General features: G+C 40.2%; 1 protein-coding gene across 18 annotated transcripts in view; it reads left to right on the top strand.

The window, feature by feature from the left end:
• Positions 1 to 15,441, top strand: part of LOC136853965 (ralA-binding protein 1-like) — a 437,575-nt gene that overhangs the window by 355,467 nt on the left and 66,667 nt on the right. For 11 of the 18 annotated variants that reach the window (XM_067129867.1, XM_067129863.1, XM_067129872.1 and 8 more), the window contains 2 exons: positions 1,525 to 1,702; positions 1,872 to 1,913. In XM_067129867.1, the coding sequence (XP_066985968.1) occupies positions 1,525 to 1,702; positions 1,872 to 1,913 (220 nt within the window). The remainder of the gene's footprint in view (positions 1 to 1,524; positions 1,703 to 1,871; positions 1,914 to 15,441) is intronic. The other 7 variants (XM_067129870.1, XM_067129865.1, XM_067129879.1 and 4 more) reach the window with 1 other exon arrangement.

Raw genomic sequence — 15,441 nt, 5'->3', positions numbered from 1 at the left:
GTAAAGCTGAGAGCTGTTTGCTCCTTGCTTATGAAGATGCTAGTAAAAACTGCTAGAGCTGCTTATTAAACTAATCTGTGATATCTGTTCTGCATGTAATTAATCAGGCTATCTGAAACATATGATCATGAAACTTATACTGTAATAAACATGGGGATTATGATTTTTGTCTCTCAAAATTGTTTTAGTATTTTTATTTTATTTATCAGTGTTTCAAGTGTTGGCATGTACAGTAAGTATTATTTTGAACAGTAAGAATTGTCAAGTATTTCAAAGTAGTGTTGGAGTTTATAAGTTTAGCTGATTTGTTTGGAGAAATATGAAATACATAAAAATTTTACATATAAACAAATCTTACTGGCTTTTTTGGCAGATTATAATGGTTTTTGAATGATGGAAATCATGAATAAATACTGGAAGTAGAATTTAAAGCAGTGATTAAAAACAAGCATAGAAAACAGGATTCAAAGTTTCTCTACTCATGATTGATCATTCACTACCCAGTTTATTTGTTTTTGGTACCTGGTCTCTCCCTTCACTAACACACATGCACATTGAAGGCAAAACTGTGAAGATGGCAATTCTGTAAATCTAAGTATTAAATGTAAATGCATATATGGCTGCCGAGCTGAGTTGTATGGGAAGGGACATAATTTTGCATCAGCGGTAATGACAGACCCACCCTTTGTATTTTCAAACTTTTGCCCAAAAACTTGGTATTGGCCAGGGGCGTCATTTCAGATTTTTGTTGGGGGGGGGGGGCAAAGATGGTTTGTCGAGCAAGCGAGCCTAACCAGCTGGTTTTTTTTTTTTTATTTTGAGCTATTTTATGTGCTTTTTGAAGCCACATAAGCAAGGTATTTCAGCAAAATAGGCAGACAAACAAACATTGTATGTGATAGATAGATAGATAGGTAAATAGACAGATAGATAGATAGATAGATATAACTTAATGTGGTGGCACATTTGAATTTCGGTAGGAATAATGGAAAACCCGCTGCTGTTACTTCTTGGGGCTTGGGGGTGTGGGGGCAGTCCCCCCCTGCCCCCCCAAATGACGCCCCTGGTATTGGCTTAATTTTCCGTCTGCCAGCTCAATATGAGTTATATTGTTACGTGATAGAAATGATGAAAGCACGACAGGTCATAGCTTTTGAGTGCCGTTAACCTTATTAAAATGGTTGTAATAAATTGATACATTTGAGTTTTACTTTATGTGATGTAATTCTTGGTACGTAGTAGGAAGTATAATATACAGAATTAACAGTGGATCACATATTGCAGTCTTTTTTAATAGCTTATTTTACATGATAGTGATGATGATAAGCATATACAAAAGTAACAAATTGTTCATGTATTTGACCATTGATTCTGCTTGTAATTTGTACTTGATTCCAAGTGCATTCATACATTTTATTAATTTTTCTTATATTTTCATTTAATTGATGCTTCAATTGGTATTTTAATTTTGTTTTTTGGCTGAGATTATTATGATGATCCTGAGTTTGTTGTTTTTGCTTGTAGGTTTAGCTGAGGACAGTGAATATGCCTCATTGCTAGAGCATGAAGCCATAGTACAAGCAGAACATGATGAATTATTATCAATGAATCATGATTTGATGCGAAAGCTCCAGGTGGAACGTGCAGAGATTACAAGACTGAAAGAAGAAATTCAAGAAATGCAAACTTTATATGGATACAGGTCAGTAACTGTCAGGAAGCCTTTGCATGTTTTCGAATGTAGTTAATATTTGCATGAAATCTCAACTCACTGTAACTCCCTGAGAAACAATACAATAAACTGAACAGCTGTTGAACTCTTGAAAAAGTTGGAGTTTTCATTTTCTACAAGTATTTCATTTGTTTTTCAGTGAAGTTGATTACAGGGATATCCTAAAGACTGTTGTAAAAAGGTTAGTTGAATATTTCTGCTCATTTATGGGAATACAAGAAAAGCCAATAGAAATCTTTCTTATGTTCTGTTTCGTTTCCTATTATTGGTAATCCAGATAATTTAATTTTCTGAATAGTCGGAAAGGTATTAAAAATACTAACGTTTACAGGCAGTCACAAGAAAACTGCGTAGGTTGTATCATAGCTGTCTTGTGGTCTGTAATTGATGTCAGAACAAAAGTGTAATCCTTTGCTTGATAAATACATTTCACCAGCTTGTTAGCCAGGCCAAGTATTGGACGGGAAACTATATTTTAGTGGTAACTGACTACACAAACAAGGTCAGCCCCCCACTTGGGAGCACTTTTAGCCTTACTTGACAGTGCTCTTCATTTTTTTTCATTCATAACCTGATATTTTTGTTTAAAATGGATGACCAAAACATCATCTGTATTTTTCAAGGCATTGTTAGCAGCATTCAGTGAACTTGGTTTAGTTGCTCAAAGCGAGCTTTGATGGTAGAGCAAAGGAATATCGTGGAGGAAACTATGCCCTAAGTGCATCAGCAATTTCATGGGCTTCCCTCCTGTTAAGAATATATGTTAGGGTTGTCACATGAGGTTGGGTTTGGCAAAGTGGATGAAGAGGATTTTGCTCAGCTGCTTGTAAATAGTGGTGAAATGTTGACCAAAAGAAGTAAACGCCAATTGGGCAGGAGCATATGTGGAATGCAAGGGACACAGGGTTTTTGTTGGGGTGGGGGTGGGGGGACTGTAGATGTATTTTGCCTGTCTTTGACAGAGATTATGGTGAATACAGAATATTTTTATAAATTTTGATTTTTTGTTAATTTTTTGCTTGATGTGCTATATAAGATGGAGGATATTCTGTAGTGCTGCAGTCCCAGAACTTGTTTATGAGTCTTATGATCATTGAGGAAGGAACCTTATACTTCCTGTACTGTATTTGCTGTTTAAATTTCATAAGCCAAAAAAGTACACCCATTCTTGAGGCTTATCCTTTTTAGCTGAAGGCAAGTTTAGCACGTTTTGAATGTATTAGACTAGCCTTTCCAGGCACAGGCATACTGGCATAGCAAACTTTTATGCTTTTAACTGCAGGGTTTTTGTTTATTGATAATGAATTGGGTTAAGATACAAATCCATGCTCTGCAGTGCCAGCTTTAAACAATCACTTTTGATAGCTGTAATAAAGTTGCCGGGTCTCTAGATTTATATGAATTTCCTTGAATACTTTTCGTGTCGTGCACTGTACGTGGCAGGTACTAAACCTCGTGTACAACAAAGTCCACCTTTATTTCCTCCTGAGAAATGGAATGTGTATGAAGCAACAATTAGATTAGAGGAGATCAAACATAACTAGTAAAAAACTTGAGGGTTATTTTGAATGCTTTATGACTTTATGGAGTAGTAATTGCAAAATTTTTGCCTTGATTTTCATGAATGTAAGAAGAACATTGAAGAACTGCTTCATGGTATTGCAAAGGAGGAGGAGGAGGACGGGGAGGGGGAGGAGGATTATTTTCCTCTCATCACTGATATTTGCTAATAATTGGCAGATGTTCATGGTCTGCATAAGAAATAAGTTTCTTGAAATATTAATTTATTTCATATGGAAGTTAAAAATGGCATCTGGTTGCCGTATAGTATGCAAATTGCAGAATCTGGAACTCAGGATTTCTCGTGTTCTCATGTATAAAATCTTTGTTGTTGTTCTAAGGGCGTAGCGAAATTCCAATGTTTCCAACCATATCATCAATTCATTCTCAAGGAAAGGTGGGCTTGTTCCGGTTGGAATGGGGTCGTTAGATGGTATTTATAGCGTACCAGGTGCTCCGTGTTGTGAGAGCTGAATTTCATTGGCTGGGTCAGGAGATTAACCCTTTCATATCTGTATAGTTATCACATCACTGAGGGTACATGAGCCCCGATGTGTCTGGGAGCGCTCGACAGTGCGAAAAAATAATTATTTAGAAAATTCAGCAAAAATAGAAATTTTATGCCAACAACGTTCATTTTGCTGTCCTTTTTTTCTAAATGTTTATATTTTATGGTGGAATAGTCAGAATAAGAGTCCCAGTCCTCTAAATACGAAAAAATGTGAGTTATTTAACGAAAAAAAAAATTCTTTACTTTTTATATTTTCGTTCGTAACCCAAAAACTATGAAAGTCAGACGAATGAATTATTTTTTATGAGAAAGCCAACAAAATTCCCTAAATATTGACATATAAAACAATGAAAATGAATAAGTACAGTTGGTGAAAAAATTGATAGAAAAGAGGGTGAGAAACAGAGCGCTCTGCCCGGCCTATGGTGAGAATTATCGCTAGAAAAAATTTTTTTTGAAGAGCCCTATCTCGGTTATTTTTCATAGAAATTACTTTGTAAATACAGGGGGTATACGAAAAAGTAGAGGAAAATTTGAAGAATAAAGGGAAAGTCAAGAAAAATGGCTTTGGTAACGGCAACAGTTTCATTTTGACGTTATAAATTGATCGAAACGAAAAAAAAAGTTACCGTTGTCAACATTATTGTTCGTAGCTCAAAAACTATAACAGTTAGGCGAATGAATTATTTTTTTATGAGAAAGCCAGGAAAATTCTCTAAATATCGACATATAAAACAATGAAAAACGAATAAGTCCAGTTGGTGAAAAATTGATAGAAAAGTGGGTAAGAAACAGAGCGCGCTGCCCGGCATACGGTGAGAATTATCGCTAGACATTTTTTTGAAGAGCCCTAGCTCGGATTTTTTCATAGAAATTACTTTGTAAATATACAGAAATGTAGAGGAAAGGTTGAGGAATAAAGTGAGAGTCAAGAAAAATGGCTTTGGTAACAGCAACAGTTTCATTTTGACGTTATAAGCTGGTCGAAACGAAAAAAAATGTTACCGTTGTCAACATTATCGTTCGTAGCTCAAAAGCTATAACAGTTAGGTGAATGAATTATTTTTTATGAGAAAGCCAACAAAATTCTCTAAATATCGATATATATGATAATGAAAAATGAGATTCAGAGCCCTGCCTAAAATCCAGACGTCTCTTATGTGATGCACTAACGCGTTTTCCGCTAGTTTTACCGTAAAAACTTTGCGAAAGCATGTTGGAAACTGTTCTCGATTGACGTCGCTGTATGTAAACAGCCACACTTGTTTACCCAACCTCGTACGCATGGTCTCTGACAGAAGTGTGGCCTGCCAGGCCTGCGTGGGTGCGATCAGCTGATGTCATTGTGAGAATTTTACTACGCCATGGATTTGCGCATGCACAGTAGAGGAACTAAAAAATTTATAGAAAATAGAGGATACGAAACAGAGTGTTTCCAATATTGTAATCCTACATTTTATAAAAAAAAATGTAAGATACGAGAGAGAAACGTGGGTAGGATCAGCTGATTTCATTGTGAGAAATTTACCATGCCAGGGATTTGCGCATGTGCAGTATAGGGACTGCTTCCCTGGCGTATCGATGCCTGAGTTACACGGTCCAAGGTGTGCTTTAGCCTATGGAAACCACCAACTGTCCGAAAATAAAAAAAATTTACCCCTACCACACGTACGAAAAATGTCGGTAAATTTTACGTAAAATTACGTCAGTCAGAAAAGAAGGGGGGTAGGGGGTTATTGCGTAATATTACGTCAGTTGGACAGGAAAGTGTTAAGTCCCTGAGCGAAGCTGTCTCCCAGAGATCGATGCTCGCACTGGTCTTCGCATGTGGATGGTGGAGACTGGGAGGTTATTATTAGGAAGGTCACTGCTGGTAGAAGGGGGCACCACCTAATTGGTCCATTTGTTCGGCTCTGGGGTGCTGGTGGGGGGCACTGTATGCACCACCATCATGAGGAGGGAAGCCTCATGTGAGGTGTTGAGGCTAGGTCTCTCCTTTCCAATGTGTAGGGCCTCCAGGAGGTGGAGGCAGCGTTGGTCTGCCGCCTTATCAATAATTCCAATATTAGGAATTATGTCCTTTCGGGTTATTCTGATATTGAGTGTTCTTGGCAAGATTATGGATAGCGCCTTCCTGGCTTGGCGGGAGATCCTCTTGGAAAATCACATCATGGTTATCCCAATGTATGCGCCGGGGCATTCCACGTTGGTTTTCTTCGGACGGTCCTGCACCATGGGGACTGGTTGTTTTTTATGATCAGGCTGCTGTTCTTGCTTTTGTAATAAATTACTAATTTAACCTTTTTTGTAGGGTCCATAGGGGAGACGTTTCCTTCTGTGATATTGCGAAGGGCTCGCTTGTCCTCTTTGTATTTCCTGTGAAACACTCCCTTATGAAAGTTAGTGACATCTTCAAGGGCAGTGGGGCGAGGCTCCTGCTGATACCATTTAACAGTGGTTCTGTGTATGTATTCCATGATGTCATGGTTGGAATACCCATTGTTAATTAAAACCTGGACAACACGCTCTTAATTCGGTGTGTGTATGTCCTTCCAAGAAGAGTAGTGTGAGAGAGCTCCCATGATGAAGGCACTGATTGCAGAGCTCTTGTATCTGTCAGGACACTCACTCTCACCATTCAAGCACACGCCCAGGTTCGTGGGTTTCATATAAACTTGCATTACGAAGCGCTCCTCTTGTTGCCTGACAAGGACGTCAAGGAAGGGGAGGCGATGATCACATCAGTGTTCAATGGTGAAGTTGAGACTACTGTGTTTGTGGAAGGCTTGTTGCAGATGTTCTATTTCTTCCGCCATGGTGGTGCTTATGAAGGTGTCGTTGGTATACCAGACATACACTGATGGTTTCTCAATGGTGGGGAATACCCGACATGCCACAGCACCCATGTAGAAGTTCGCGAAAAGTACTCTGAAGGGAGAACCCATTGCTACACCACCTTTTTGTATGTACATATGGCCTCTGTGGGTGGAGAAAGGGGCCTTTTTTGTATAAATCTCGAGGAGTGCTCAGAGGGCATGCTCAAGGATGTTTAATGGGCGTAGAGTCATTTCTAAACACACAATCCAGAATTATCTGGATTATTTCATCCACGGGGATGTCATAAAGAGGGACTCCACGTGCATCGATGCAGTAATTCCTCCCGGGAAGTCGTTTTCAGGGCTTCTATAAACTCAGCAGAGAACTTTAGCTCGGAGCTCTTTGGCCGCTTCCCTTAGGTGCCTGTTGATCTCATGACGCTTGTAACCACTGTGTTCTGTGAGGGCCTCGGCCAAGAGGAGGGGCTGGAGGACATCAGTAGTCCGTATGGTGCTTTGATCTTCATGCTTGTGTGTGTGGTGTCCAGTAGGTACTTGATTTCAAGGAGTTTCTCCATGGGCACCATACATACTACGGATGCCCTCCAGCCCCTCTTCTTGGCCGAGGGCATCACAGAACATGGTGATTACAATAGTGATGTGACCAACAGAAGCCTAAGGGAAGCGGCCAAAAGCTCCAGGCTAAAGAGGGTGTCACCGTCCATTGGGCTGACATTAAGCACGAGGCTAATAGGATCATCGAGACTGTCAATGCAGCTCCGAATGCCCTTCACCTGCTGCCAGTCGTAGGGACTACGACCTTGGCTACATATGCAGGAACATTAAAACCCATAAACCAGGGAACCCATTACACCCCATTATTAGCCAGATTCCCGGCCCTGTGTACCAGCTTGTGAAGACACTGAATGCTATTTTGACTCCTTACATTCCAGATGACCACAGTTTGAAGTGTTCTGCCAAGTTTATAGATTCCCTGAAAACGACACCCCCGGGAGGGGTTGTTGCATCGATGGATGTGGAGTCCCTCTTCACGAATGTCCCCGTGGATGAAACAGTCCAGATAATTCTGGATCGTTGTCATGGGTAGATGCAATAATGTTGAAGAAATACATTGAAAAAGAAATATCTCTTTTTCCAAGTCGTGACTATTTCCTGTGTTTGCTCGAAGATGTCATCATCAGTTAGGCACTATTGCCAACGCCTCCTGGACAGTTAGTGATTTGATGAAAACCCTTTCTTGTGGAAATGACACCATGTGGTATCTCATGCCATGCCTTTGTAACATGTGCAATATTTGATCCACATTGCATCAGAAAATTTGTTCTGGGAGCTTCTATGGCATGACTGGAAAGAGGTGGTTATTAAGGAACCAATCAGTATGAAGAAAATAAAAAACTCCTTATATGGGAATGACGATTGTCTGTCGTCATTAGCTCCGCCCATACAGTGGTATATAAGCTTCCAGAAGAGACTTCCCAAGAGAGATAGAAACAGATGGAGACAGAGAGGGCAATCAGAGGTCGGACAAAGCAAGGGCACTTTCTGTGTATAGTTGCATGTCTGGGGAGGAGTGTGGGGATTATGATATTGTGAAGGAAATTGTTCTTAGTGCATACAGGTTAGTACCAGAGGCGTACCGCAAGAAATTCAGAAGCTTGAAAAGGGATGAGAGCAGTGTGTATGTAGAGTACTGAAAGAAGTTAGAAAGATTGTTTTCTTAATGATTGGTTAACATCCGCTGAAGTGGATAATTTTGATGATCTCAAGAACTTAGTTTTACTAGAAAACTTCAAAGATAACGTATCCCCAGAGATTAAGCTATATATATATATTGATCCTTTGTCAGGTAGAATAGAACATAGTAAGTATTCCAGTAATAGTACAGTACAGTACTAGCAATACAGGTGAAAGTGACTACTGTTGTTATGCGTGTGGAAAACCTGGTCATACTTTTAGGTTTTGATGGAATGAAGTGTCATCTAGTAGTTCTGAGGTTACTTGTTGCTGATGTACTAAGAAAGGGCATTTATCAAGGAATTGTGTAGAATGGAAAAATGTTAAGAAACCAGTGTCTCTAATTAATAATCTTTTGACAATGACTTTATGAAAGAAACTAAAAAATTTTATGTTAGGTGGGTTTCCAAACGCTTGTGTTGTTTGTCCTTTGTTGGAGGTAAACTTAAAAAGTCAGGGAGTGTTGGGAGAAGCAACACTAGCAGTTGTAGACAATTTGCCCGTTGATGGTGTTGACATAATTATTGGTAATGATTTAGCTACGCCCAAGTGTGTGAATCCTGTTTCGAGTGAGGTTCCAGTGCCTGAATTGGTAGTAACTAGATCGGGTTTAGACGCAGAGATAGACTGTGGTCATGGTTTGTCAGTGGATTCTAACGAGCACGAGTTCGTGGGTTCGAACGAGTTGGCAGAAGCGGTATGCTTGATCTTGGCATGAGTGTGGCTGAGAAGACTGACTCTATCAGTGTTGACATTGTTAGCCGAGCTGACGATGTAGCTGTCGAAAATAATGACATAGACGTAGTCGATGCAGTGTTTTCAAGTGATAGTTGCTGTGATGGTTTAGGCACTTAACATTTTGAATAAGGACGAGCTAGTCAAGTTGCAGACAGAGGATGAGACACTAACCCAAATCTTTGAATGTGTGAGCTGGATGATGAGCTTGATAATATTTGCAAGGAAACCTTTTGTCTAAAAGAGGAAGTTTTGTGTCGTTCTGTTCGTCCTAAGTCAGTCAGCAAAGAGGAGATTATCGAACAACTAGTAATCCCTAGGAAGCTTTGCAAATTAATTTTGAAATTAGCTCATGATGATCAAGGGGTAAATAAAACATATAAATTTATAAGTAGGACGTACCTTTGGCCTAAGATGAGAAGTGACATGAAAAGATATAAATTGTCATGAATGTCAAATGACCAGTAAATCTAATCAGGTAATCCCCAGGGCTCTTTTATGTAATATTCCATTGGTAGGTGAACCTTTGAGAATGTTTTTATTGTTATGGTCAGACCTTTGCTTAGAAGTGAGGGAGGAAAAAGATGACCCTGACCTCTCATGGGGTCTACTTACACTGGTCTGGCTGCAGTACTGTGGGTCATGCTTAAATAAGACACAGGGGGTAAATTTTATAGTGATCTGTATTATCTAAAACTTACACAAGGGCCCGAGTATCTAAGTAAACTAAAAATTACAGTAACATAGTGGTAAACGGCCGCAACGGCGGAATAACATTAGACGATGGGCAGTAACACGTAATTGCCCTCCGAGTGCCAGAGCCAGAATCATCCAACGGCAGCCTAGCGTGGGCAGGCTGGGCATTTCTCTCACCCCCTACATTTTCCCCTCAGGTAGGACATTGGTTGATTTCTCCTACCAGGGATATCTGACCAATCGTAGGTCAGAAATACCCACTCCAAAAGTTAACGGCTTTTGGGGGATATTTGGGGGGTGTGTGTTTCCTCACACCCTGACCGTTGGAACAGCACATGTCTCCTTGTCTTACTTCGCCATTACAGCTCACACAATTTAAGACCTCGGGAAATGGTGACGAACTTTCCGGAATGGTTCATATCTATCTGTTAACAATCATTGATAGACTAACTCGTTATCCAGAAGCAATACCTGTGAGAAATGGTAATGCAAAAACCATAGTTTAAAACCCTTGTTTAGCTATTTTTCTAAGTTTGGTCTGCCTCACGTTATACAGTCTGCCTCACGTTATACAAAGTGATAATGGCAGTAACTTTGTGTCTAAGCATTTCAGGGACAAAATGAAAGAATTAGGTATCGAACTTGTAACTTCCACACCTTATCACTCCAAGTCACAAGATATTGTTGAGAGTTTCCACAAAATGTTAAAGAGTTGTTTATGAAAATTATGTAACAACTTTGAACATGACTGAGAAGAAAAGTTATTCGTCTTGTTAGCCTTACGGTTGGCGCCGAATGACACAACCAGATTTAGTCCTTTCGAGTTAGTGTTTTGTCACACCGCTAAAGGACCCTTAGAAATTTTAAAGTGTAAATTATTACTTGAAGGAGGTAAAGAGGAGTAGGTAAAGAGGAGTACATACAAAATGTAGAGACTCACAAGGAGAATGTAAGGGAAGCTTGGCAGATGGCAATAGAAAACAAGAGCAACAGTCAAGGGGAAACTAAAAGGAAGTATGATCTCAAGGCAAAAGAGAGAAATTTCTGTGTGGGAGATAAAGATTTGGTGTTAATTCAGAAAGAAGGTTCTTCATTATCATATGAGTTTGAAGGTCCTTTTTCTATCTGAGAAAAAAGGGGAAATTTAAATTACATGATGGATATGGATAGGCTTAGAGCTAAGGGGTTGCATGTAAACTTGTTAAAGAAATATAATGAATGCCCAGTGTCTGTAGTAACTGTGTCACAGAGAAATTATTTTTGAGAAAAACTCTGATTTGCTTAGAATTTCAAGACATTTAACCCTAGCTTAGAAGTAAAATTGAAGGAATTACACAAGGTTTGGTGAATTATCCTGAAACTGTTAGTGATAAGTTAGGTCTAAATAATCTTTTAGAGCATGATATTGAGTTACAGAACGCAAAACCCATTAGACAAAGTCCATATGGTCTTGAGCCCAGAGAAAGCAAAATCAGTAAGAAAGGAAATTAGGTATATGTTAGATAATGACTTGGTAGTTCCCAGCAAGAGTGAATGGGGTTCTCCAGTAGTTCTGGTGAAAAAGGAAGATAGATTAGATAGGCTGTGCATTGATTTCAGAAAAGTAAACAGTGTAACTAAGCAAGTAATTTCCCCCTTCCCAGAACTAACAATTGCTTAGATAGAATTGGAAATGCCAAATTCATTTCCAAGCTTGATTTGGCCCAAGGTTATTGGCAAGTACCTCTAAGTGAACAGGCCAGGAAAATATCTGCTTTTATAACACTGTTCGGCAATTGTGAACCCAGAGTTATGGCTTTTGGTTTAAAGGATGCAGCCAATACTTTCCAGAGGTTCACGAGTAAAATTTTAAATGGGATCGACAATTGTGTCGTGTATTTAGATGATCTTGTGTTATTCTCAGAAACTTGGGAAGAACATTTAAGAATTTTAGCGAAAGTCCTTGAAGCCCTTGCCAAAGAAAATGTGGTTCTAAATCTGAAGAAATATGAATTTGGGAAAACCTCTATCACTTATTCAGGTTATAAAGTTGATCTTGGAGAGGTCTGTCCAGAGGATGGGAACACAAAAGCTGTTATCAATTTCCCAATCCCAGCAAACAAAAAGGAGGCCATGAGATTTCTCAGAGTGGTTTCATATTTCCGTAGATTTGTACCCAATTTTTCAGAAATGAATGCTCCCATAACTAATCTCTTTAGGAAGAGATGAAGTTTTGTATTTGGTGATGAGTGTATAGAAGCTTTCAACAAATTGAAGGCCATAATGATTCACGAGCCAGTACTATTGATACCTGATTTTAGCAGGGAATTTAATTATCGATCAATGCCAGTGACATTGGCATAGGAACAGTATTATTGTAAGAAGTGAATGGGATGAAGCACCCAGTCACTTAGTATTCAAAGAAACTGATAAAGTCCAGCAAAATTTTGTATTCAACCATTGAGAAGAATTGTTTAGTTTCAGCCTTGCAGCACTTTGAGATTTACGTGCATAGTGGTCCTGTTTTAACTGTGTATACTGATCATAATCTGCTAGTTTATTTGGAGAGATTTAAGAATAAGAATAAGCTTCTCATGCGATGGAGCCTAGAATTACAAGATTATAGTCTGAAGATAGTTCATATAAAGGGAAAGAATAATGTAATAGCTGATAGTCTCTCGAGAAATTTTTCAGAATGAGAGAGTAGTGTCTTTTTTTTCCCTCTCATTTTTAGCTAGTTTAGCAAGAGCCACATATTTTCAGAATGGGAGAGTAGTGTCTTTTTTTTCTCTTTCATTCTTAGCTACTTGAGCAAGAGCCATTATGTGTTTTTTTGACTGTAGCGCAAGTGTTGTGTGAGAGAAGTGTTGGGTGAGCATGTTTGGCTGAAGCTAAGTTGAAGCAAAATGCAGAGTTGTTCCTTATTTCAGATGATGGGTTTAAAGTCTTTTTGTCTCTTTTGCTCTTTTAAAAAATAAAATGAGTAGATTTTATTTTTTCTTTTGGGGAACGTGTCATGGGTAGATGCAGTAATGTTGAAGAAATACGTGAAAAAGAAATATCTCTTTTCCAAGACGTGACTGCTTCCTGTGTTTGCTCGAAGATGTCATCACCAGTCAGTTACTGTTGCCAACGCCTCCTGGACAATTAGTGATTTGATGGAAACCCTTTCTTGTGGAAATGACACCACATGGTATCTCATGCCATGCCTTTGTAAAATGGCACAATGTTTGATCCACATTGCATCAGAAAATTTGTTCTGGAAGCTTCTATGGCGTGACCAGGAAGGGGCGGTTATTAAGGAACCAGTTAGTATGCAGAAAATAAAAAACTCCATATATGGAAATGACGGTTGTCTGTTGTCATTAGCTCTGCCCATACAGTGGTTTAGAAGCCTCCAGAAGAGACTTCTATGGAGAGATAGAAACACATAGAGATAGAGAGGTCAATCAGAGGTCGGACAAAGCAAGTTTTTAACGGGAGTATCCCCTTCAGACGATTTTTACTCTTATCCCCATAAAAATCTTGTCCTGCCCGAGACGAAGACAACCAGCCAGCCCTGCCTGCTTGTCTTCATGGGCACTGTGCCATCTTCATTTCTTCAGCTGAATCTCCAGTTGTCCTCCTGTGACGTCTTCAAGCCTGAAGCCACCATGCCAGCTTCGTCACTTCAGCTGCAACTCCAGCCATCCTTCCGTGGCATCTTCAAGTTTGAAGCCACCAAGCCAGCATAATCTCTTCAGCTGAACTCCCAGCCACGAAGGATAACCTACCAACTCATCATTTAAGTATTATAATTGCTCTACCTTCCAACCAGTTCCCCCATCTATAACTGCTTTGATATGTTTTGTAGTGTCACGTTGAATGAAAGCAAAATGGAAAACAACATTTTGTTTTCTTTGTAAATAAGGTTGTGAATCGTGACAATTTGTATATAGAGACAACTCCACGCCCGCATTAAACATCCCTGAGCACGCCCTCTGAACACTCTTTGAGATTTGTACAAAAAGAGGCCCTTTCTCCACCCACAGAGGCCATATGTATATACAAAAAGATGGTGTAGCAATGGGTTCTCCCCTCAAAGTACCTTTCGCGAACTTGTGCGTGGGTGCTGTGGAATGTCAGGTATTCGCTGCCATTGAGAAATCGTCAAATGTTCGTCCAGTATATTGATGATGCCCTCATAAGTGCCAGCATGGTGGAAGAAATAGAGCACCTGTGAGAAGCCTTCCATGACCACAGTAGCCTCAGCTTCACCATTGAACATTGCCATGATTGTCTCCTCCCCTTCCTTGACATCCTCGTCGGGCAACAAGAGGAGTGCCTCGTAACGCAAGTTTATACGAAACCCATGAACCTGGGCATGCGCCTGAATGGTGAGAGTGAGTGTTGAGAGAGATACAAGCGCACTGCGATCAGTGCCTTCATCAGGAGAGGTCTCTCACACTGCTCCTCATGGAGGGACACACACACACACCGAATTAGAACGTGTTGCCCAGGTTTTAATTAACAATGGGTATTCCAGCAGGGACATCACAAAATGCATGTGAAGGAGTATTGACAAATGGTACCAGCAGGAGCCTCACCCTGCTGCCCTTGAAGACGTCACTCTCTTTTACAAGAGAGTGTTTCACAGGAAATACAAAGAGGATGAGCGAGCCCTTCGCAGTATCATAGAGGGAAACGTCACCCATATGGACCCAGCAAAAAAGGTTAAATTAGTAATTTATTACAAAAGCAAGAGGACTAGCGTCCTGATCATGAAAAACATCCCGGCCCCTGCAGTGCAGGACCCCCTGAAGAAAACCAATGTGGTCTACCAATACAGATGCCCTGTTCAGGAATGCCTCGGTGCCTACATTGGGTTGACCACGGTGAGAGTTTCCAAGAGGATCTCCTGCCATGCTCAGGGAGGTGCCATCCATAATCACGCCAAGAATATTCATAATATTAGAATAACCTGAAAGGACATAATTCCTAATACTGTATCGGAATTATTGGTAAGGCGACAGACCACCGCTGCCTCCGCCTCCTGGAGGCCCTACCCATTGGAAAGGAGAGGTCTAGCCTCAACACCAGGAAGGAGACATCCCTCCTCCCTACAGTGGCATGTATGGCGCCGCCCGCCAGCACCTCAGAGCCGGACGAACGAACCAATCAGGTGGTGTCCCAATCTACCGACAGTGACTTTCCCTATACTACCTTCCCAGTCTCCAACGTCCACATGCAGAGACCAGTGCAAGCACTGAACTCTGGGAGACGATTTGGCCTTGGGGCTTAATCCATTGAATCAGCCAATGAAAATTCAGTCCTCACAACATGGGACACTATGAATACCGTCTAACAACCCCATTCCAACCAGAACAAGCCCACCCTTCCTTGAGAATGAACTGATGATACAGTTGGAAACATTGGATTTCAGCTACACCCTTAGAACAACGACGAAGATTCTACACGACGATACAACAAATCCTGATTTCCAGAAACTCTATGGCAATCAAACACCACTTTTAGCTTCCATTTCTTGTATGCAATAAAATTAGTATTTCAAGAAACATATTCCTTTTCTTGTATGCAATAAAATTAGTATTTCAAGAAACCAATTCCTTATCCAGACTATGAACATCGGCCAGTTATTAGCAAATATCAGCCCGGAT

Source organism: Macrobrachium rosenbergii, chromosome 28 (assembly GCF_040412425.1).
Source record: "Macrobrachium rosenbergii isolate ZJJX-2024 chromosome 28, ASM4041242v1, whole genome shotgun sequence".
In the NCBI taxonomy this organism is placed as follows: domain Eukaryota; kingdom Metazoa; phylum Arthropoda; class Malacostraca; order Decapoda; family Palaemonidae; genus Macrobrachium; species Macrobrachium rosenbergii.
The sequence above is the reverse complement of the archived record's forward strand: the minus strand, read 5'-3'. Positions and strand labels throughout refer to the sequence as shown.